A 24045-nucleotide genomic window follows, 5' to 3' on the forward strand; every position below is an offset into this window, starting at 1 on the left:
TTCCGTGTAAGTGGATGGTTCATCTTCCACCTCACTGGCAACTTGTAGTGTATATGCCAACATGTCCTCAAAACCGTACTTCTGTGGAGGCTTCACACTTGTCCTCCTAGCTCTGTCAATAGCAATGCTTCTTTGATGAGCCTCCGGATGGATATTAGAACCAGTAGTTTCAGCAGTAGTGTGTTGATCTTCTCCACCTTGGAGTTGTGATTCACTCTCATTGTGAGTGACTTGCAGCTCCACCTGTTTATCAACACTACCAGACTCCTCTGCACCGACAGACTTCACAACTGAGTTAAGCATAGAATTCTCATCAAACACCACATTCCGACTGTGAATAACTTTATTCTCTGAAGGTGACCAGATTCTATACCCCTTAACTCCTTCTCCATAACCAACAAATACCCCATTCTTAGCTCTTGGTTCCAGTTTACCCTCACTCACATGATAGTAAACAGTACTTCCAAAAACTCTCAACAACAGTAATCTGCAGGTGTATCACACCATACCTCATAAGGTGTTTCGCAGTCAATGCCAGTGTGAGGTCTACGGTTGATCAGGTAACACGCCGTGTTTACTGCTTCTGCCCAAAACTTCCTAGTCAACCCAGTCTGGAAAAGAATACATCGCGCTCTTTCCAGCAGAGTCTGATTCATGCGTTCTGCCACACCATTCTGTTGCGGTGTATGTCTAACAGTGTGGTGGCGAACAATCCCCTCGCTCTTACAGAACTCATTGAACTCAGACGAACTGAATTCCAAACCATTATCAGTTCTTAGTAGCTTGATCTTCTTCCTTGTCTGATTTTCCACCAAGGTTTTCCACTGTTTGAACTTCTTGAAAGCGTCACCTTTATGCTTCATCATGAACACCCAAGTCATCCTCGAGTAGTCATCAATCATTGACACAAAATACTTGTAACCTCTAATATATTCAGCACATGATGGACCCCAACAATCCATGTGAATGTAGTCGAGCGTCCCCTTGGTCCGATGAACAACCTTCTTTGGGAACTTGTTGCGATGAAGCTTCCCCAAAACACAATGTTCGCAGAAATCCAGATTCTTCACTTTATGCTCAAAGAGAAAATCACACTTTGACAAAATTTGCATCCCTCATTCCCCCATGTGACCAAGCCTCATATGCCATAGCTTTGTCATACTCTCGACCGAAATCTCGGATGATGCAGTATCAGCAGAGCCTGTCACGATGGAACCTTTCAGAATATACAAGGTACCCTGTTTCAAGACTGTCAGAACCACCTTCGAACCTTTCATAATATGCATTACTCCACCTTCACCTTTGAAGTTAAATCCCTTACTGTCAAAGGTACTCAGAGATATCAGATTTTTCGTCATCTGTGGAACATGCCTGACATCGTTCAAGGTGCAGAACACCCCATTATACGTCCTTATTCTGATAGAGCCAATGCCAACCACCTTGCAGACAAAATTGTTGGCCATGGTAATATTGCCTCCATCTATCTGCTCGTAAGTGGTGAAATACTCCATGTGCGGACACAGATGGTACGATACTCCTGAGTCAAAAATCCACACATCGTTGTTGTGTGGCTGGTCATCTGCAACCAGCGCCGGGCTTACTTCAGAGTTTGAGTCATCAGCTTCTGCCACAATTGCTGAACCATTGGCATCCCCTTTCTTGCCCTCTTTCTTTTTCTTCTTCGGACAATCATACTTGTAGTGCCCTGGTTCTTTACAATATCTGCAGATGTCGCCGGGTTGGAAACCTTTCGATCCCCCTTTTGATTTCGACTTCTTCTTTCCAGATTTCTTCTGACCCATACTCGTAGCAGATAATCACGACGCCTGACTTTCTGTGGCTGAACTAGTTGCCTGTTGCCGATCTTCTCTGATGTGGAGAGCAGATCGAACATCTTCCATAGACAGAGTTTCTTTCCCAGTCATAAAAGACTCAACGAAATTCTCATATGACTCAGGCAAAGAAACTAGCAGAATTATAGCAGCATCCTTATCTTCTACTTTAACTTCAACATTACGCAAATCCAGCAAAATTTTGTTCAAATTTTCCAAATGATCCCGAAGGGGCGTACCTTCCTGCATGCTTAATCGGAACAGACGTTGCTTCAGGAGCAACTTATTGGTTAGAGACTTCTTCCTGTATAAACTCTCTAACTTCGTCCAGAGGGCAGCCGCAGTTTCCTGATCAACGACTTCGATGATAACATCGTCAGACAGACACAACATGATTGTCGAGTGAGCCTTTTCATCTAGGGTTACCCACTCGTCATCATTCTCGTCTGTCTTTTTCACCTTTCCTTTTGCAGTTAGCGGCGCCCACAACCCTTGCTGCTTCAGCAAAGATCGCATCTTGATCTGCCATAGACCGAAACTATTTCTCCCAGGAAATTTATCGTCCTTCACATTCAGAGCGGACATCTTGATCGATTAACACAGAAACCCTAACAGATGCGGAATTCAAAACCCTAACAGATACGGAATTCAAAACCTTAGTTCGAAAACCAGGTTCTAGATACCAGTTTGTTGTGACAGAAAAGAGCAATTGTGTAATCGAGGTAAACAGAAACGTAAAGAAACACAGATTTTTGTGGTTCACCAACGTTGCGTTGGCTACGTCCACGGGTGGAAATGGAGAACGGATTATATTCAGAGTGTTTTCAGATTGTGGCTACAGATTACATGGCTACAGATTTCAGATTTCATATTACATAATTATGTGCTCTATTCCCATATAAATCGGAACACATGAGACAGACTGGGCCTAGAAAACATTATCCTATCTCAATTAGGAAACATAACCCTGTACAGATTCAAAGCATACTAACAATTTATAGTACAATAACTGGATATATTTTTAGGGGAGTGATCAATTGCTAAATCATCAATTTATTGCTAACTACAACTAATTTTAAAACCATAGAATTTTAGAAATCTTGTGGTCTAAAATTTTGTCTAAAATTTGCCACGTGTAATTTTCATTTTTATTAATTAAATCGAAAAAGATAAAAAAAAACTATCAAATTAGGGTTTTAGATGAAAATTTCAATATAGTGATTAGAAAATATCAACACAATGCTTTGAGAATGTCAACACAATGCTTTGAGAATGTTAACACATTGCTTATTTTGACATTCTACATGTATTATATTGACATATTTTATATGCAAGTGAGATCTTGTTAAAATCCTTATGAAATTATCATTAATTGGATATATGTTGTGCGAAAACATAATTTAAATCGAAAAAGTTATATGTGTTTTAAAGTTATGAGATATTTTTCAAAAGTTAGTTATAACTAATTTGTTGTAAATTGACCTTAGAGCATCTCTTATGGCGCCCCTCCGGTAGGACGTCCGGTCGGACACCGGGAAGGGCGACCGGGACGTCCGCCGTTGGGAGGTCGAAGGTCGGATACGGACGTCCCGTGAGGACGTCGGGTGTCCTCGGACGTCCCGGCGACGGGCGGGCGGACGTCCGCCACTGTGGCTTCAAGTCGGACGTCCGGTCGGACGTCCCGTTTTAATTTTTTTTTTTAACTCTATATATACGGCTCGTTGAATTTTATTTCATTCGCACGTCCGGTCGGACGTCCCGTTTTTTTTTTAAACTCTATATATACGGCTCGTTGAATTTTATACGGCTCGTTTTAATTTTTTTTTTGTCCTTTATTTTTTTTAAACTCTATGTAATTTTTTTTTTCGAATCATGTATGTTTTTTCCGATGCAGTTGTTAATTTTTCCCGTTCGTATTCTCGGTCAAATTTTATTTTCCGTAAACGTAAATTGTTTTATTTGTGAATTTATGATTTTTTTATTGCGGGATGTCCTAGTGGGAAGGGCGATGGGAAGGGCGGATTATGCAGGGGATGTCCTAGTGATGTGGCAATGGGGTGGGATGTCCTAGTGATGTGGCAGGAGGTGTTTTTGGGATGTCCTAGTGGATGTCCGAGTGGGACATCCGCCCACTGGAGATGCTCTTAATACCCTTATTGACATTTTTTGTTGATTGTATTGACATTCCGGGGATGATGATCTAAGCCCTTGATTTGAATATCTAATGACTACTCCCTCCGTCCCACATAATTTGGGACACTTTGACCGGGCACGGGTTTTAAGAAATGTAATGAAAAGTGAGTTGAAAAAGTTAGTGGAATGTGAGTCCTACTTTTATATATTAGTTTTATAATTAAATGTGAGTAGGAATGAGTTAGTGGAATGTGGGGTCCACTACCAAAAATGGTAAAAGTGAAATGGGTCAAATTATGTGGGACGTCCCGAAATGGAAAACTGGGTCAAATTATGTGGGACGGAGGGAGTATTATTTAATTATAGTTAGCAATTAAGTATTGAGTTAGCAATATAACACTCCCTTATATTTTTATTATTACTACAAATCTACGATGCAATCGACTCAAATGAATTTGGGAAGGGTTTTAACTCTAATTTATGGTTACTCCGTCCGCGGTATAATGACCTGTTTTGACTCAATACTATGTTGACGATTATCCTCACATTCCAACACAAGTCTTTTTAACGTGTTTTGTATTCATTCCCACGCTCTATGAAAAACTTGTCAAAGGGCCACCCATATTAGAATTGTATAACTAGGCTAAGGCCACATGAGCTTGGAAATTTTCTAAGATGGGCGTTAGAAAAGAAGATGAATCTTGTATAAGTAGCACCTACGTCACGTCTCTAATAAGACCTCATCGAATATGAAATCTCATAAATTCATGTTCTCTCTTTTTGGAGTGCTTTGGTTCATTCGTGTTCATCTCTGCTTAGGAAGTATAGAAGTCACTCCTTGTTCATATCTATGCATTGATGATCACTCTCTAATTTTAACCCAGACATTACACCGTAATGGTAATTCACTCAATCTCTTTCTCGACCTAATACCAAACAAGTATATTGGTACCTGTATTTCATTCATAAAGGTACATGTGCATCGCTAGAATCTGACACATTTCAAATTTATACCTTATTTTATCAAAGCATACTAAGTTAAGTTTTATATCAAATGTATGTATAATGAAAATAGAACACCTAAATAGAGTAAATGCAAAATGTGAAGAAATCACGACGATATGTGAAAACATAAAACAAAACAAAAAAAAATTACTACTATTTTCAAAAGCTCAAAACCTTCGCTCTCGAAACAAGAAGAAATTGTAGCGAAAAGTAAAACTAGACTATTTTATTAGCAATATGTTTCTGTCTTTGACAAATTAAGAAATACAGAAAAATTAGGACAACCTATGTAACAAACGAATAACGCTGGAGCTAGAAAAGGGAATCTATTTGGTACTAAATAATTATTAAAGAGTGGATTACATAAATAGTATCTGATCTTTCACTTTCGCACATAAATGGTACTTGATCTTTATTTTATATCGTTTTTGGTACCTATAAATCACATTTTTGGTACCTGATGCAATTTTCACCCCAAAATACCCTCTAAACAAATTCATTTTTTCATTTGTGTCATAAAGAATATTTTGGGCATTGACAAAACTAGTACCAAAAGTGATATTATAATATCTTCTCTCATTCTCCTCACTCTTTATACTATTATTATTAATCAATATTAATATTGATGTTATAAATTAATAAATAATTTATTTTTTAAAATCATTTAAAATTACTTAATCATAATTATAGTTATAATTATATTTAATTATTATAATAATATTATTGTTATAATAGTACAAACTAGTAGTAATTAATAAATAATTATTATTATTTTACATTAAATTAATAATTATCCAATATAGTCTTAATCAAAATTTAAAATTGTGAATTGTATTCATAATGATAAAGAGTTGAATATTTTTAGTTAGGTGTTTCAACCCTAAAATGAGTATAAATAATTTAATTAAAAATATTCAATTGATTTAATTACTTTAAATAATTAATTTAATTAGGTGTTTTGATATTGATTTATATTATGATTGCAATTAGATGTATGTATAAAACACTAAAAAGAAAGATGAAAAAGAAGAGAAAAGAAAAAAGAGGAAACATAAATTAAGGAGAAAAAAGAAAGAAGAAAGGAAGATAAAATATTAAAAAGAAAGAAGAAAATGAAGAAAAAAGAAAGAAGAATAAACTAAAGAAGAAATAAGAAATAAGAAAAGAAGAAAAAAAATCACATATTTGGTTCTATTTAATTGAAATTTCCAAAAATATCCCCCATAACAAAAAAATCACATGTTTGGGCTCTTGGGTTATTTTTGTCATTGGATACCAAAAACGATATAAAATAAAGATCAGGTATCATTTATTTGCGAAAGTGAAAGATCAGGCAGTGACGGAACCAAGAATTTCGGTTTGGGGGTACGATAAATAATTATAACGATTTAAAGCTTCAAAATTCGATCTTTTTTCTTTGAAATGACTTTTATTAATTAAAAAAAGTTCTTATATTTGTATATTATAGATAAGTTTGTTTAGTTTTTATAGAGTGTGTTATCTTCAAAAATAATTTTTTCTTTTTTTTGTGTGATATTTTACTAATAAATCATCATTTGGCTTATTTGAGCAATGTTTCAATTAGTTTACAAAAATAGAAATAAAAAATAAAATACAATAAAATAAAATAGAATAATTAAAACAAAAAGTTAATACTAAAATTCATTCAAAAATAATTAAAATGCATAATGCTTTATAAAATAAGAAATTGTTTTAAATATAAAATGTATAAGATGAATTTAAAATAAAAATATATGTACAAAATAAGAGGCATTAGAAGAGAACAATGAAATCAACTAAACATAATTAAAATATTATACAAGAGAATTAACTAATTTGAAATGAAATAAAAATGAAATAAATGTATAAGAAGACTTCAAATCAAACTACCAAATAAAATCAAATGAACACAAGCAAAGCCCCAAGTGGGAATCAAACTTGGGCTTCCCCGTTGGTAAATGGAAGAATCTATCACTGGACTAGGGTAGTCACTGGACTAGGGTAGTGACTATGTTATTTTTGATTAATGTTAATATCGTTTTTGGGTACAACTGTAACCCCTTTGTTCCTTAGTGGATACGCCACTGAGATCAGGTACATTTATGTAGTTCATTAATTATTACATTATTTGTGCACTGCTCTAATTAACGGTTAGGCCTTGCTGCCGGCTCAACTCACATGGACTATAGAAATTTGGTCAATTTTTCTTATTGAAAAGATGCATATATAGTTTATTTCATCCGAATTCAAACTTCACATCATTTTCATAGTTATATATAAACGCTGTAATCAACCAACCTTGTGTGTTATAGTACTCAGATTCTTTTCAAGTATAAAGTATGTTTATGCACATCCAAACTCAAATTAATACTATGAAATTGTCCGTTTTAGACATAATTTTGTTTTTGAGACAAATTCGAAAAGATCTCTTAGCAAATACTAATTGAGTAAGATACTAATTGAGTAAGAGTTGCACTTTTATATAGAGAGAGAGAGCTCTTACACATTTTCTAATTCTTTGATATGGGATGGTTTGAATTCCAACAAGAAGCTAGAAAATTAATATGGTCTCAAAGTGTGTATATCCCAAAACTTATTTCTCAACTCAATTTTTTGTTCTGAAATCACTTATGAAGAAAACAAGACCTAAATTAATTGAAGGGAAAATGAAGAACAAATTTGTGTACATAGATGATGACATCTGACCTTATAAACCCTAATACGGCTGCGGCCAGCCGGCGGAGTTCCCGGCCCATGCACCGTCAATGGGGAGCTGCTGCCCATTAAAGAAAGGCAGATCAGGGAACTGGGTGGACGCCGGCGGCATCTGAATCCCCTCCTCCTCGTCCACCAGCGGCAGCCGCTCGTACGCCACGTTGGTGAACGACGCCGCGATGATGATGACCGGCCCGGACGCGATGAGCGCTCCGACGACATTCCCGCCGACCACCTGGCCCTGCCCGCCGGCGAGGTATATGGTGAGGCTGGTGGCTCCCGGGGGCGCCGGCGGCGGCAGGAAGGAGCCGGAGAGGGATAAGATCTCGAAGCAGCCGTGGAGGGTGGCGACGGTGGTCCCGGCGGCGGCGGCGGGCTGGCGGAGGCTGACGTTGGTGACGGTGCCGGTGCCGCTGAGGATGCAGATCCCGCGCTGGCGCCGGGCGGAGTAGGCGGCGACGGCCTCGAAGACGTCGCAGCCAGAGGCCACCTCCAGGATGTGGGCTCGGAGCGTGTTGGCGCTCTCGCGCGTGATTATCACGGGCGGCTTCGGCTTGTTTTTCGACCCCGCGGGGCGGCCGCGCTGGCGACGCGCGACCGCCTCCCCAGAGGAATTGTTGTTGGTGGTGGTGGTGTCGGGGGAGAAGTGGTTGTTGGGGGTGGAGTCATCGTCGGAATCGAGGGGGCGGTGGAGGTGGAGGTTGGGGCGGAGGAGAGGAGAGGCGAAGTGGGAAGGTGAGGTTAAGTCCAAACCAGCCATACATACACTAACACTAGTAGAGAGGGAAAAATTACTTAATAATAATAATAGTAATATTGGAACAACAAAAAACACTATAATACAGGAAAGAAATGATTTTATAAGTGGGATAAGAAAGCGAGGCGCAATATATTCAAACGTTGAGCGAATTGAAAACAGGGGGAATCAAGTGGGGAGAAGGGAAAGCTTGAGGAAGATGTTTAGAGAGACAAGAAAAAACTGATGTAAAATATTACTCTCTCCGTCCCCAATTAGGAGTCACTCTTTGATCGGGCACGGGTTTTAAGAAAGTGTTTGAATGTGTGGTGTAATAAATGGAGTTAGGTAGTGGAATGATACGTTTAATATTTAATTATTTAGTTGCATTATTTAGTTAGATAATTTAGGGATTGCATGTCTTTTTCATATCTTTTGTCTTGCTCATTAAGTTAGTATCCCTATTATAAATAGGGCTATTATTATTCTCATTAATCAATCAATGAAATGATCGTTTATCGCCTTTCTTGTTTTCTTTATCGTTTTTCTGCAAACCCTAGTTGTCGACGGGATTTCGCCTCCCGTGACTTCTAATCTATCTTCCGGCATCGCGTTAAGGAGATTATCCTTAACAAATTGGTGCTTTCATCCTCGAACTCATGGCCGAAGTCAATCTTCGTTCATGGCCGGAGGTATCGCAAGTATCCGGAGACTTGCAATTTAATTCAATAGCTGCAAAGTTGGAACATATTCTCGCTAGGTTCGCCCGACTCGAGTCCCGATTGGTTGAGCATGAGTGCAGGGTAGCAGCGACGCTCCCTCCGTTGCAACCCGAAACTGATCCACCCGACCGACCCCGGCTGTACGACCGACCACCGCCCCCAACCTTCTCACCGTTAGACCAGACTCCGATTTCTCGTATTGGGAAGCCCCTTTTACACCGAACCAGACCCTAACAAACAGTCGTGGAACTCTCACGCCGGTTACCAGCCAGGGCAACTGGATTACCATCCTCCATGGCCACAATTTGCTGGTCCAGAGACATTCGGGTAGCCGCGGTCCTTCCCCGCCAGATACCAGCACGGGCGGCCGGACTACCACCCGCCGGGACAACCCTCATCGCAAGGACTCTCGACATATGAGCAGCCATCCCCAACCGGCTGGCCCCCGCAGCTGTCATACTACCAGTCGTCTTCCCACAACAGCCACTATCAACCCAACGGCTACGGACTGCCGACCACATATGAGCATGAACCCTACCACCAGCCGCATTCGGGGGCGCCCCAGCTCCCACCCTATTCTGGTTGGGAGTCTTATGTGCAGCGGTTTCTGCTCCAAGACACTCAGGTGGGGGAGGAAAACATGGACGAGAATATGGATTCAAATGGACAACATGATGTCAACGCCATTGATGACCTGCAAAAGCTGAAGATAAAACAGCTTCGAGAGGAGGCTGCCAAAAGAGGAATTTCTGCTCATGGCACGGAGAAAGAGCTTCTAGACAGGCGTTGCACTGACAATGGCGATGTGGTACGTGACAATGATATAGTGAAAGAGGAAGCCAATGGGGATAAAATTGTCACAACTGTGAAGAAAGATTCTGTTGTTATGCACTGCAGTGAGTCAAGAAATGAACCACCAGCTCAGACAGGAACAACACCTATAAGGGCGTTGAGGCCGGAAGAATCAAAGGAGGAACCTCGTATTGTTAAGTTTATCTCACTTATTTGCAATATAAGGCAGCCTCTATGTGAAGATCTTGAACGTTGGCGTGGATTTTACCAGAGCATTCATCCTACTCAGACGGGTGTATCACACATCGATATGTCATCCACTGCAGGCATCGAGCCTCACTCGGTGATTTTTTATGGGAATAATGAAGGAAGTCGTTCAATTATTCGGTGTGCGTTTGATCCGGGGGGAGTTATCTCGCCAAAATTGTTGTTTTGGACTCTCCTCATTGTGTCGTGGTTTCCACCTTGAGGACAAGGTGGATTTTAACCGCTGGGGAGTTGATACGTTTAATATTTAATTATTTAGTTGCATTATTTAGTTAGATAATTTAGGGATTGCATATCTTTTTCATATCTTTTGTCTTGCTCATTAAGTTAGTATCCCTATTATAAATAGGGCTATTATTATTCTCATTAATCAATCAATGAAATAATCGTTTATCGCCTTTCTTGTTTTCTTTATCGTTTTTCTGCAAACCCTAGTTGTCGACGGGATTTCGCCTCCCGGGACTTCTAATCTATCTTCCGGCATCGCGTTAAGGAGATTATCCGTAACATGGAATGTGAGACCTCTTTGACTTTTATGGTATTTTTAATGTCCAAATATAGTAAGTAGGAAGAGTGACTCTTCATCGGGGACGGACCGAAATGGAAAACAGTAACTCTTAATCAGGGACGGAGGGAGTCCTTACTTAGTTGAATGTATTGTGAGACTGAGCGGAATATAGTTTCATTTGCAGTAATTTTATTTATCGTTTGACTCATTCTATGTATAATTTTTTAAAAAAATTAATATAAAGTACATTTTTATTTTCTCTTCATTTAACATTTTGAATAATACTATTTCATAGTAAAATCTTGCATTGAAAAAGAAAGTATTGCACTTTAAATGAGATGAATAGAGTAATATGCTACTTGAATAATTTAATACTAGTAAAATATAAGTCTTATGTATTTTTTACATATAAAATGAGTTATAATTTTTATATTTCTAAATAATAAAATGGATTATTTTATTATGAACAGAGAAATTATAATCACAATATAATAAAAGAGCATAACAAATGTGCAAGGTTGTTTTATGTATTTAGTAGTAATTACTATTCTACAGAAATTTTTATCTAATCAGTACCCTGGTCATTGATTCGTCATCAGTAATCTTCCTTTCGTACCTAAAGAATATGCACTTTGAGTTCTACACGGATTTTAATATAAAATAATTAAAGTAAGAGAGAGGTAGATAGAAAATGAGTTTTCAAATTGGAAAGTGTATATTCTCGTATAACGGACTAAAAATGAAATAGTGCATATTCTTGTGGGACAGATAGAGTATGAATTAATAGGGACATTTTTCCGAAATTATATTTATTAAACTATGCGTAATTGCTATCACAAAAATAATTAAAAAAATACTATCTTCAAATTTTATAAAACTAATTTACTGAATACGAAAGATTGTCTGACTGTGAAATGTTAATGGAGTAATTTTTATTTCTTTCTCCCACAAAATTATTATACATTAGCTAGCGTCTAATCAATGCCGACGCTTTGCTGCCTAATATTAAAATAATAGTAACAATAATCTTGACAAATTCGTGTTCTTTTTCCAGGATAACAATATTTTGTTTCTTAATGTTGTTAGGTATCTTATTTTTAGTTTTCTATTTAAATTATGTTATAAAGTACTTAAAATTTTATTCTTATATGAGTATATCAATATTAATATTTTATATTTATAAACTAATCTTATAAGGACATAAAACTAGAGATACAAAGAAAATTCTTAAAAATAACTAGTACTAAAATTTAGGGTACAAATTAATAAAAGTGTTCTTAAGTTGAAGACAAATTTATCAATGTTTTAAGTCTTATAATTTTATTGTATGGGTATTCTTAAAGTAAACAAACATTCTAACAATTGAATCACAAGATAGAAACTGAGAGTGTAATGAATAATAGTATTATTAAGTGCGATATTTATTCATGTGCGCAAGGAAAAGATGTCATTATGATAATGATGCACACAACATCATGTAACGTGTGATAACGATTTCTCTCCGACCACCCAACCACATAATGTTATTTTAATGTATGAGACTTTAACTCAATTAATACAAGAACAAAAAGTACATAAGTAAAAGAATAAAAAAAAGGAACTCGATCATTTAAAGACCCATTTGACATGGTAATGAATTTTGAGCACCACTTTGATTGATAAATTAATGTTCTAAGATTATTATGTACTTATCAAATTATTGTTTTCAGTAAATTGACAGTTCACATATACTAGTACTTCATCCTCCCATAATAAATGTCACATTCTTTTTTAGTTTGTCCCACAAAAGATGACATATTTTTTTTTTTTTAAATGCTCTCTCTCACATTAATATAAACATATTATTTTCTCTCTCCACCTAGCACAAAAAATAACATCACATAAAATCTCGTGTCAATTTCCAAGTGTATCATATATCATGGGACGGAGGGAGTAGTATATATAGTACTTTTGAAAATCAAATAAAAGTACTCCCACAAAAGTATTAATAAATCAGTTTGAAGAACAATAGCCAGAAACAAATATGTGGTGCCACAATTTAAAAAGTGATTAGATTATCATAGAAATAAATTTCATTCGGTGGGGATGACATGGAGGTAAAAGTACTAGTAGTAATTAGTTATCTCAATAAAATAATACAGAAATAAATCTGTACTTTTTTATATACTTTTCAAATAAATGTAAAAAGGAAGATAATCATTTGTCTCATATTATTGTGTTGTAGTCTTTATAAAATTCATTTTAGCTTTTAATAAAAAATTCTTTTATTTCAGTTTTTGTATCTTATTTTTATTTGGCCATTTGTTAATATATGATTGGTTAGTATATCTAATAAGATTTCTGTTTTTTCAAATAATAGTTGATCATTAGGTTACTTTTTGGAATAGTCATAACTCTCACTAATATAAGAGAAACTCCTAAGAAAAGAAGTAAATTGAAAAGTTATATTTCTTATTTATCTTTTTAAAAGTAGTGATTTTTGGGGAAGAATTAAGATAAATGGAAAAAAGTTATAAAAAAACCCATCATATGTAAAAAAAAAAAAGTTAAATACATGTCTTCATAAAATTGAAGAATGTATAATACATTCTCAAATATCATTGAACTTTCATATTGAAGAATAAGTTTTCATAAAAAAAAACAATATGAGAGTCATTTCTATTTGTCATTACATTAACACATTATAATTGTAGCTTTAGCATTTATGATACACCCAATGCCTCTGTGCTGCAGTGATTAATGATACACGTCTGGCAAGAAAAATAATTTAACAATATCGGAGTAATAGGCTGTGCTGCAAATGTAATTGCTACAAATTAAGATTGTGGTTGATATATTTAGGGGTTAGATCTTAGACATCACATCCCTACTTAGTATATAAATCTAAATTAATTTAAAATGTGACATGTGTCCGGATTTTTAGTACCAAAAACACAAAGGAGATATATATGAATAACAATTTCAGGTGAAAAATTCACAAATAATCACTTGGTAAATAGTAGTACTCCATAACCCTTCTTACTATTGTATCACGTGGCTTTATAAGCAGTAATTAATCTGATAAGGTTAATGGATCAAACAAAACAAGGAAACACTCGATGCTTCAAAATGGAAAAAAGGACATTTTTATTCTACCTTTTTAAAGCGCGATTGACAATAAGATGATCGTTAATTTATATATTTAATTTAACAACCAGATCGAATAGCGTAATTGTTAAAACTCTGAACTATCGAATCTAGTGATCTAGCTAAAGATGGGTTTTTTTTCTGTAAAGTAATCCTTTGATGCAGTCACTTTGATTAAAAATAGTGCTCAAGGTATAATTCTCGTATTAATTTATAATAATTGTAGTTGGATAAAGCTTCAATCAATTATTTGTATACTTACTTGGATCCCATTGTCTATTTAAGGACTAGTAAAAGTTACGAACATGAACAGGTTATTTTTGAGTTTTTTGTCTCAATTATTTTTCATAAATGACATGACCCTTTGAGGTATAAATTTAGAGAGTACGCACACGCGCATTCTTGGCTTTGTATATTAACACTATTTTTATTTTTAAATATCTCAATACTAATTAATGGCATTAATTACTCTATATTTCATCAGTTATTGTAATGAAAATGGGATTTTGATGAGAAATAATTAGAACTAATGTGGTTCTTGATTTTTTTATAATCCAGCCATCAAGATTAATTGTGTAAAATTATGATTTTCGGTTACACTTTACAGAATTTGAATTAAAAATCACGAAATATGACTGAGTTTATTAGCAGCAAGATGAGTTACATGAAACAGATAAAAAACATGGTAGGGTTCTTATGTCACAATTTGAAGATATATAGGTTCGTTGGAAACCCTAGTGATGAAATAGTAAAATCCTTATAACATTATAAGTTTAAATTACAAAACTTTAATCATCTCAAATACACAGCAACTGTAATTAATTCCATGAATAACATGTGAAATTTTAGATGTAGAATCTCTAAATGGAATTAATTGAGTTCATCTGTCTCGAATGTCTAATAAATCTATTATTTATAGGTAGCTTATTTTGAGTACTTAATTAAATTTAATTTTACTTTCATTACATACCACCGAGTAATGCAATTAAAATTCTTGCATGAATTATTATAGATATGGTTAGGTATGTTTTAAAATGGAGGTTGACCAAATGCAAAATATTTTTGTAAGTGGTAATGAGAGAACAAGTTGGCCACTACATTATAGCCATAGGTTAGGTTACGCTGGTGCAGCGGCGCGGGGAACAAAACTGCATTATTAATGTTGACATTTAAATTTTTGAACTCATTGTGTCTACTGTTTTCACTGTGTAAGGAAATCACTTAATTTATAATTTAGCTGATTTTTTAAAAATAATTACCACGTGGGTAATTCAAATCCATGACATCAAGTCATGACTCGATCGTATCTAGTCTTTTGATCAAGGTGGTGCAAAAAATGAAGCAAAAAGATGAGTTGGGACCAATGTTTTAAAAACAGGACTAACAACCGAACCGGCAAGGCTATCGGTTCACAGTTCAACTGGTCCAACCGGAATACTGTAGCAAGTATATATATATATATATATATATAGAGTTGTGATCAATGTCGAACCAATTTTAAAGACCGAACTAGAGACCAAATCTGGGCCATTAGATCTAGTTTTTTTTATGAGATGTGCTGCTGTGTAAATTTTTCGGCCTTCATTACAAGCCCATTTTACTTCATTGTATATGTTTATTACTTCATTCCGTACGTAATACCTTGAAACTACAACATGTTTTTACTTTCTTCCAGTAGGTTTTGATATGATTCAACATATGTTTCATTTGAATTCATTTACCTGAGTTTTTACTTTATTTACATTAAAAAATATAATTTATTCAAGTGCGTTTATTACTTCATTCAGAAACGTTATTACTTCATTGGATAAGGTTTTTACTTCATTCCAGTAAAACTTCAAATGCTTCTACACATACTTCATTCCAATAATTTATTACATCATTCCATGTGTTTATTACACCATATCAGCGTTGTGGCGGTGGTGATAGATATTGTAGAGAGAAGAACGGCACGCGACGGCGAAACCGCATTTACGTACTATAATGAAGTAATAATCCTACTGGAATGAAGTAAAAACCTACTGGAATGAAGTTAAATCTTCGTAACATGTTAGCATGACTTATTTACCTTCGGATGAATTAAAATAGGCTCGTGATGAAGGCGAAAATAATTGATAAATTTGTACCTCTCATCCATAAAAAACTAGATATAAAAACCCTAATTTGGTATGGTTCGGTGGTTCGGTCTATAAGAGTGGATTTGTGAATAATGGGAATATTAAATATATATATAAATAAATATACATTATATTACAAAAAAAATTAAATCATACTCGAAATATATATCTAAAAAATTAGTAATAATTAAATACTCCACATATTACACAAAAATATTAAAACTTATATTTCATTAAGTATATAATTAAATATACATTGCATACAAATGTTAATATTTAATGAATAGTAACATATAATTAAAACTTAGAAATGATAAATAATAATTTAATTTAGTAGATGATAAATAGGATTAAATATACTATACGTAAAATTTATTGGATGATAAAATGTCAATAAAAATAAGAAACATGTAATTAGTGGATTATAAATATATTGTACATATAATTCAATACATATACTAGGTAGAAAAGATTATAATATTGTTGATTTATATAATAATAATTGAATTCAAGTTATGTCACGAGAATGAAGGTGGCGTAGTGGTTGAGGCATTGGTTGAAGTCTTGGAGGTCCCATGTTCGAATTCAGTTGGCTGTTCAGCCCTTTTGTTTTTTAAGTAGTTCAGTTTAAATACTTTTTTTATGTTTGCAGATTTTAGGTTGGTTTTGTAAGTATTAGGTAGTACTATATTATTTTTTATATCTCATTTACATTTTTAATGTATGTGTGTGACTTTGTTTTTCTATTTTTAATTTTAGATGTTGATAGTTGCATTTATTTTATTTATAATTAACATTTTAATTCTTTAGTAGTATGAATTCAAAATTCAATTAGTTACACTTTTTATTCTTTTGTTCTATGATTATATAACTGTTTTTTATGTGATACGAACTCTAAGTTTAGTTATATATGCTATAAAATGACTTTAAAATTAAATATTATTGTAAGATGTTATTTTAAATATTATTTTATTTTTAATATGTTATACTCCATACGTTCATAATAGATGTCATACTTTCTCTTTTAGTTTGTCCCGCAAAAATGTCATATTTCTTTTTTTGAAAAAAAGTTATCTCTCACATTAATATAAATATGTTATTTTCTCTCTCCACTTAACACATAAAATAACATCTCCTATAATTCTGTATCATTATTCAAGTGTAACATTTATTATGGGACGGATGGAGTATTTTACATAAAATTCGCACCTCCAATCCAAAAGTCTGGATCTGCCACTGATTGGTCACTTGGGATACATTAATTTAATATATGGGGGAGAAATAACTAATGAAGCTTGAATTTAATTTGATTTCGAACTTTATTGTACAGGATGGAATCATTATATATTAGAAATTCTTTATAAGTAAAAAAAAATCACTTTTAACTTAATCAAAATAATACTTCTAATTACAAATTATTTTAAAATAAATAAAAAAACTCCTGTATCCCGGCATATGAGTCCCTTTTTTATCCGATGCAGCTTAAGAAATGTAAAAAAATGATAGCAAAAGTTAGTAAAATATGAATATTATTTTATATATTAATTTTATATTAAAATAAAATATGAGTGTAATATGGAATATTTACTCCCCTCGTTTCACAATATAAGTCCTATTTGGTTTTATCATGAATTTTAATAAATGTAAATAAAAGTAAATTAAATAAGTTAGTAGAATGTGGATTTCACTTATATATATTAGTTTTATAATAAAATATGAGTGGAATAAGTTGGTGGAATATGTGACATATTTACCATTTATGGTAAAAGTGAAATATGACTCTTATTATATGACATATCAAAATTGCAAATTACGATTCTTATTGTGGCACGGAGAGAGTATTATTTATAGTAAAAAATGAAAAATAACTCTCGGGCAGATCGTAATAGGAAAAAAAAAATTTATGAAATGGAGGTACTCAAGGTAGGACTAATATTTTTTTTTTACTACAACTGCTCCTTTTTTGCGCCATTAGTCCTCAAGTTCTTTTTTGATTATCTGGATCCCCTTTCCTTATTGAAGTTTCCTACAAAATTCTTTTATTAAAATAACGTTATAATTTTTGTAAAGATACGATTCAATAAATAAGATCAGAATAGATCAGTTCCATGCATATGACTCATAAGTGTAATTTCAAAAAAAATACTTTGTAATCCATTTTCCTAATATACGTGAAATTGGGAGTGAATTATATTAATGTGATTTGACTATATTAATGTGATTTGACATTGGGCAGCTGACTATCAACTCGCTAGCCGTCATTTTGACAACATCTTAATTTATTTATTTTCAACCCTAAGAGCATCTCCAGTGGTTCTGCACATGCAATAGCCCTCCCATAGCCTTGTCACTGCCACATCATCAGCACTAAAATCCTCCTGCCACATCATCTGGACATGCAACTGGACAAGCAACTGGACATGCAATAGTCATCCCATAGCCTATCCACATCACTAATAACAATTATATAATTTAATTTATAATCGTAGCAACATACGGAATTTAATTTAAAAGACAAATACAGGAAAATTGAATAATACTATTAAAAATTAAAAAGTACAATAAAAAAATTACATAAAAAATCACTCATCGCCGCCGTCCTCGCCTCCGTCGTCGCCCAGCCCTTCGTCGCCGCTGCCACCTTCGTCGCCACCAACGCCGCGGCTACTCCCGCCGGTATCCCTTTGCAACCCCTCCAATTCTTCACGCATGCTCCGGAGCAATACGCGAAGATAAGCCTTCTCCTCGGGGTCCACCGCCATCCGGAAGTCGGCTAACGTCTTCACCATTTGAGTGCGCATTTGTTGACGCGCGAAGAATTTGAGCTCCTCGGTGGACCTGCCGAGGGGGGATGCCGACTGGATCTCCTGGGAACTCGGAGTGCCCCCCCTCGCATCCCGTTGCACCCGCCTTTGGCCAACCGGGCGAGGTCGGCGACCGAACGAACGAGGGATCGGGACCTCCTGGGCCGTCTCGGGGAGGTCGTGGGAACCACCGCTGCTGCCGCTATAATCACCGGTATAGTTCAGTTTCTGCTTCTTCGGCCAGCCAGCGTCGACACCTGCCCGGAATTTCTCCGACTCGTTGAGCACAAGATAGCAGTTCCAGTAGGTGAACTCATAGTACTTCCCGGGATCCGGGTAGGCTCTCTCCGCAATCCCCATGCAGTCTTCCTCTGTTTGGCCACTGGTCCGCATGCGGAGGGCGTTGGCGTACAAACCCAAAAATCGAGAGACGGCAAACCTGATTCTGTCCCAGCACTTCCGGAACTCCTCCCCGGTGCGCGGTCTCCCTTCAGGGCAAAATGCCCTGTAGGCTGCGGCTATCTTGACCCACAAGTTGACGATCCTCTAGTTGTTCGAAACGAGAGGATCATCGCAGACACTCACCCACGCCTTGGCCACCGCAACGTTCTCCGCGTCCGTCCACTTCTTCCGGACCCGACTATCCTTACCCGGCTGCGATGACTCACCGACCTTCTTGGCCTTGCCCTTCTTCTTAGGGGCGCTCCGACCCCGCCCTACTCCCCGGCTTTGAATGGGAGTTTCCGGAACCTCGTTAATATCAAAACTCAACTCCTCTAAGGAGAAGATCTCATACTGCGTGTACTGTGCATCCGTTGGGGTCGATGTGTGCGAAGAACCGGTGGAAAAATCAAAAGCCGGCCGATAGACGTTTTTCCCCCCAGGCGTCCCCTGCGGCGGTGGCATCATCTGCTGCGCCGGTGGCTGCATCCCGGGTGCCCACCCCGGCATCATCTGCATAGGGGGTTGCATCGGCGGTACCCCCTGCCAAGCCGGCACACTTCCCCCGGTGGCCATCGGTGGCATCATCTGCTGCCACGGGTACATGTTGTAGTACCCGGTCATCGGAGGCTAACCACCTCCCACGGGAGCCGGGGGAGTTTGAGACCCGGTCGTCACTGGAGTACTTTCGTAGTTGTTCTTCATTTCTCGTTGTTGATCTTGTACAGAAATTAAGATAGAGAGAGTACTCGTTAAAACAAGTGGTGCGAATGAAAGTGACGTCCAAAGCGCGTATGTATAGTGTTTCGAAAAATTAAAAAAAAAATAAAAATCTGACGCCGGTCTGACGCCGATCCGGGGCCTACAATAGCGCTGTGAGGATCGGCGTGAGAATCGGCGTGGGCACGCCGATTTCGCCGACGCTGCTCGCAATGGTTCGGCGTCAGCACTGGCGTCCGCGAAAAATCGGCGTGCCGGTGACGCCGCCGCCATTGGAGATGCTCTAATAAATTTTCCACTTATAGCTAAGAATTAGATATGTCATTATTAGGAATTATAGATATTTATAATATTTGAGTTTACTAGAACTTGTTATCATTGATTATTTTATTAGTATAAGAGTTTTATTTTCAGTTTTAGTAATAGTTCAATTTATTAGTTTGGGTTCACTATTCTTATAATAATGTACTATAAAACTAATTTTGTTTAACAGAAACTTGAAAATAAATTCAAAATTGATTACAAGTCCAAGTGTAGAATCCTAATTAATTCATGATAGTTACAACTACAATATAAAACAATCACAAATTCAATGTCAACATAGTTAACTACTGGATATTATAAACAATACACCAAAACAATGAAATATTTATTTTGTTAACCATAACATGGAGCTGCCAAAAATCTTAATTATGATGCAATCACCTTTATTTGAGATCATTAATTAGTAAGTGATGGAAATAACTAAATAGTATTTGGCTTAAAAGTCACAGGCTCACAATGGTTTTGTCATTTTGAAATTACAACATGGCTTTATAATCGCTTTAATTGCACGTTCTTTTACAATTTTGTAACTACAAAACTCCTTTTTCCAATTGCGTACAATTTCGTAAGTGGAAAATAGCCTAAAAATTATGGTGGCTAGAGAATTGAGTCTACCGACATTATTTTGACTCACGAGTTAATCTTTTTAAGATGACTATTATACATTTAAAAAAAATTAGGAATCAATCTCAGATCTTGACTGTTGATATACTATTATATCGTGTTGGCTTAATGATATCAACAAGACTTAATTAAGACTATAGTATTAGTAGCATTTTTGTGATGGCCAAATATTTCATAGTATGAGTGTCACTTTTGATAGGAGTATTTTCAGTTGTTTTTGTTTGGTACTCACTCTATTCGTCATCAAGAGTCTTATTTGAGTTCGACACAGATTTTAAAAAATAGGAAGAAAAGTGAGTGAAAAAAATAATGAAATATGAATTCTATTTTTATATATTAGTTTTATAATAAAATATGAGATCCATCTACCATTTACTATAATAAAAGTGAACCAAGACTATTAATTGCGGGTAGAAAGTTTTCTTTGATGGGAGTAGTTGTTTAAGAATAGTCCTCCCTCCGTCCCAGTTTAAGAGTCCTGTTTTGCCATTTTCGTCCGTCCCAGTTTAAGAGTCTCATTTAGAATTTACCATATTTGGACATAAAATATAACCTCATTGTTGATGAAATTTACACTCAAATGCCATTACTTTCATAAAAACAAAACAAAACAAAACAAAATCCTAAACATATAAAAAGTCAAAAGAGTCCCACTTCCACTACCTCACTTTAATTATTACACACTCCAACAACCACTACCTCATTTCAATTATGACACACTTCAACAATTTCTTAAAACATGTGACTTAACTAAATTACACTCCTAAACTGGGACTGGGGGAGTATTTCGTAATTAGAAAATGAAAAGGTAGCAAGCCATCTCCTAAGAGCATCCGCAATGGTGCGAATGTCCCGATGGACTTTCTAAAAACACCTTCTGCCACGTTATAAGGACCTCCCACTGTACTGCCACGTCATAAGGACATCTCACTGCACAATGGCGGACATCCCTAAGGACATCCACAGTAATAAAAATTCACAAATTCACAATATGCAATTTACGGAATTAAATTTCGACACGAATACAGGGAAAATGCAACGATTTTATTATAAAAAAATATACATATTTAAAATTAAAAAAAGTACATAGTTCACAAAAAAAATATCCCAAACAAAAAACAATTCAAACAAAGTACATGTTATGCCTTGAATCTCTATAGTTTGACGCTAGCCGAACGGGGGTCTCGCTGACGCGGAGTGCCCCCGGCCCGATGGTATAATATGTTTTTGTTTTAGGCCTTCATTTTCGACGATAATACATGCGTTAGAGTTTTTTAAAAAATCGTATTTGCAACGAGCAGTATATATAGAGTTTAAAAAAAATAAAAATAAAAATAAAAAATTGGGACGTCCGCCGTGGCAACGCAATGGCAGACATCACGACGGACGTCGCCGGAAAGCCGCGGATGTGCGGTGTCCGCAGCCGACGTCCGCGTCAGCCCCTCCCTCGCCTAATGATGGACGTTCGGCACGCCGGTCAGACGTTCAGCAGGACATCCTCCGTTGCGGATGCTGTAAGCCCAAATTTCCGGGCACCATAAAGAATGCTGCCATCAAAGTCAGAACCCAACACTTTTTCTGCACTTTCTCTCTCCCAAACACTCAAACTAGCAAAATTCTGTCGTCTAATACACGACAGATCGAATCATTCTTACTTCCATACTGTATAAATTTACATAGGGTAACACGCTTTATTCCTTTATTTTTTTAAGAAAATGAAAAATGATTCCGTATTCCTTCATAGTGAGTCGAACTATTGATCTATTTAACGTTTTACCACTAATTTCTTACACATTGAAATGTCATAATGTGTTTAGCCATTGTTTGAAAATACTTTCGAAGCAAAAGCAATGTCGTTTGCCATGTAGTAATTCTTTTTAATGTTATATACATTGTGGCAATTTATTGACCTAACAAGAAAATGATTATGAAATCGATAGTTCCTCGTTAACATATTCAAACGAAATTGTCACACATTCAAGCGGCCTACAAACCATATACTACTCCGTACGTATCATTTTGAAATTTGAAACTCTCAACATGAGTAACTCAATTTTGAATATCAAATAATTGATTAGTATAATAAATTGTTAACCCCATTTTTTAATTTTCAATTCTGAAATTAAAATAGCTCAGGTTTTAATTCTTGATGCTGACTACTTGTTGTATATTATTCTCATAGATTAACCACCACATCATTATGTTTATGTTTAAATTTTCTGTGTGTGTGTGTATTATTCGAGTATGACATGGCCCATGGGTATAGGAAATTGAAGGCTGAGAGAATGGTCAATTTTATACTAACAATTTTTAAATAGTACTGATATTTACAATACTCCTATTCTTTCCCACTAAGTAAATGCATAGCAAGTGACTTCGTCACAAAAGTTACACTTAATTTAAAATCTGATGTTCATGTATTGGTTTGCAGCTATACATTTCTTATAGGATAAACCGTCAAAAGAAACCCATAAAATTTGGTCATATTTTAGTTTGTCTGCAATTTTAAAATCACTAAGAAAAATAGTTTGAATTTACTTTTAATCATTCCATGGTGAAAAACTTAAACCCTACCTATGTGTTATTATTCATAATTTTCAAACAAACTATTTTGTTTTCTTTATGTAAAGAAAACATTGTTTAGTTCATTACTGATCTCGTCTATCAAATCTATTTTAATTGGCAAGCCTAAAGCATCACAAAATTTTGCCCAATAAGAAGTTTTTGGTTCAATTCTAGCTCTGTGCGGTGTAATATTAGTTTCCACATTTTGGCCATCTTGTAATGATCCCTTTGTTTGCAATATATATTACTATGTGCGGTATGTATTCCTTTATAACTGAGATATTTCTTTTTGCACGAAATTTAAGAAATGAATGTATATATGGTAAAGTAGATAAAGCAAGGAAGAGAAAAATGTAAAGAAAATAAAGTAGAAAAATAGAATACTTTAAGAGGTAATGAAATAGGAAAGAAAAAATAAGTTAATTATACCATATATGAAAATGACTCAACTATAAATGAACCTTCCGAAATGGAAAACGACTCAACGTATGAAGAAATTGGAGTATTTTATACCACATGTAATTTTAATAAAATTATTTCAGAGTCTTAACTATAAAGAAAGGAAATACCAATTTGAGAAGGCAAAAATCTATACCTAAAAAATAGTAAGCAAA

General features: G+C 35.4%; 1 protein-coding gene across 1 annotated transcript; it reads right to left on the reverse strand.

The window, feature by feature from the left end:
- Positions 1 to 7522: 7522 nt before the first annotated feature.
- Positions 7523 to 8581, reverse strand: LOC121800628 (AT-hook motif nuclear-localized protein 23-like). The gene has a single exon (XM_042200158.1). The coding sequence runs from the start codon at positions 8443 to 8445 to the stop codon at positions 7687 to 7689; it is 759 nt and encodes a 252-aa protein (XP_042056092.1). The 5' UTR covers positions 8446 to 8581; the 3' UTR covers positions 7523 to 7686.
- Positions 8582 to 24045: the final 15464 nt, after the last annotated feature.

Source organism: Salvia splendens, chromosome 1, assembly GCF_004379255.2.
Source record: "Salvia splendens isolate huo1 chromosome 1, SspV2, whole genome shotgun sequence".
In the NCBI taxonomy this organism is placed as follows: domain Eukaryota; kingdom Viridiplantae; phylum Streptophyta; class Magnoliopsida; order Lamiales; family Lamiaceae; genus Salvia; species Salvia splendens.

Excerpts from the sequence above, each read along its gene's own strand:
- LOC121800628 (XM_042200158.1), bottom strand. The coding sequence starts at position 8,445 with ATGGCTGGTTTGGACTTAACCTCACCTTCCCACTTCGCCTCTCCTCTC.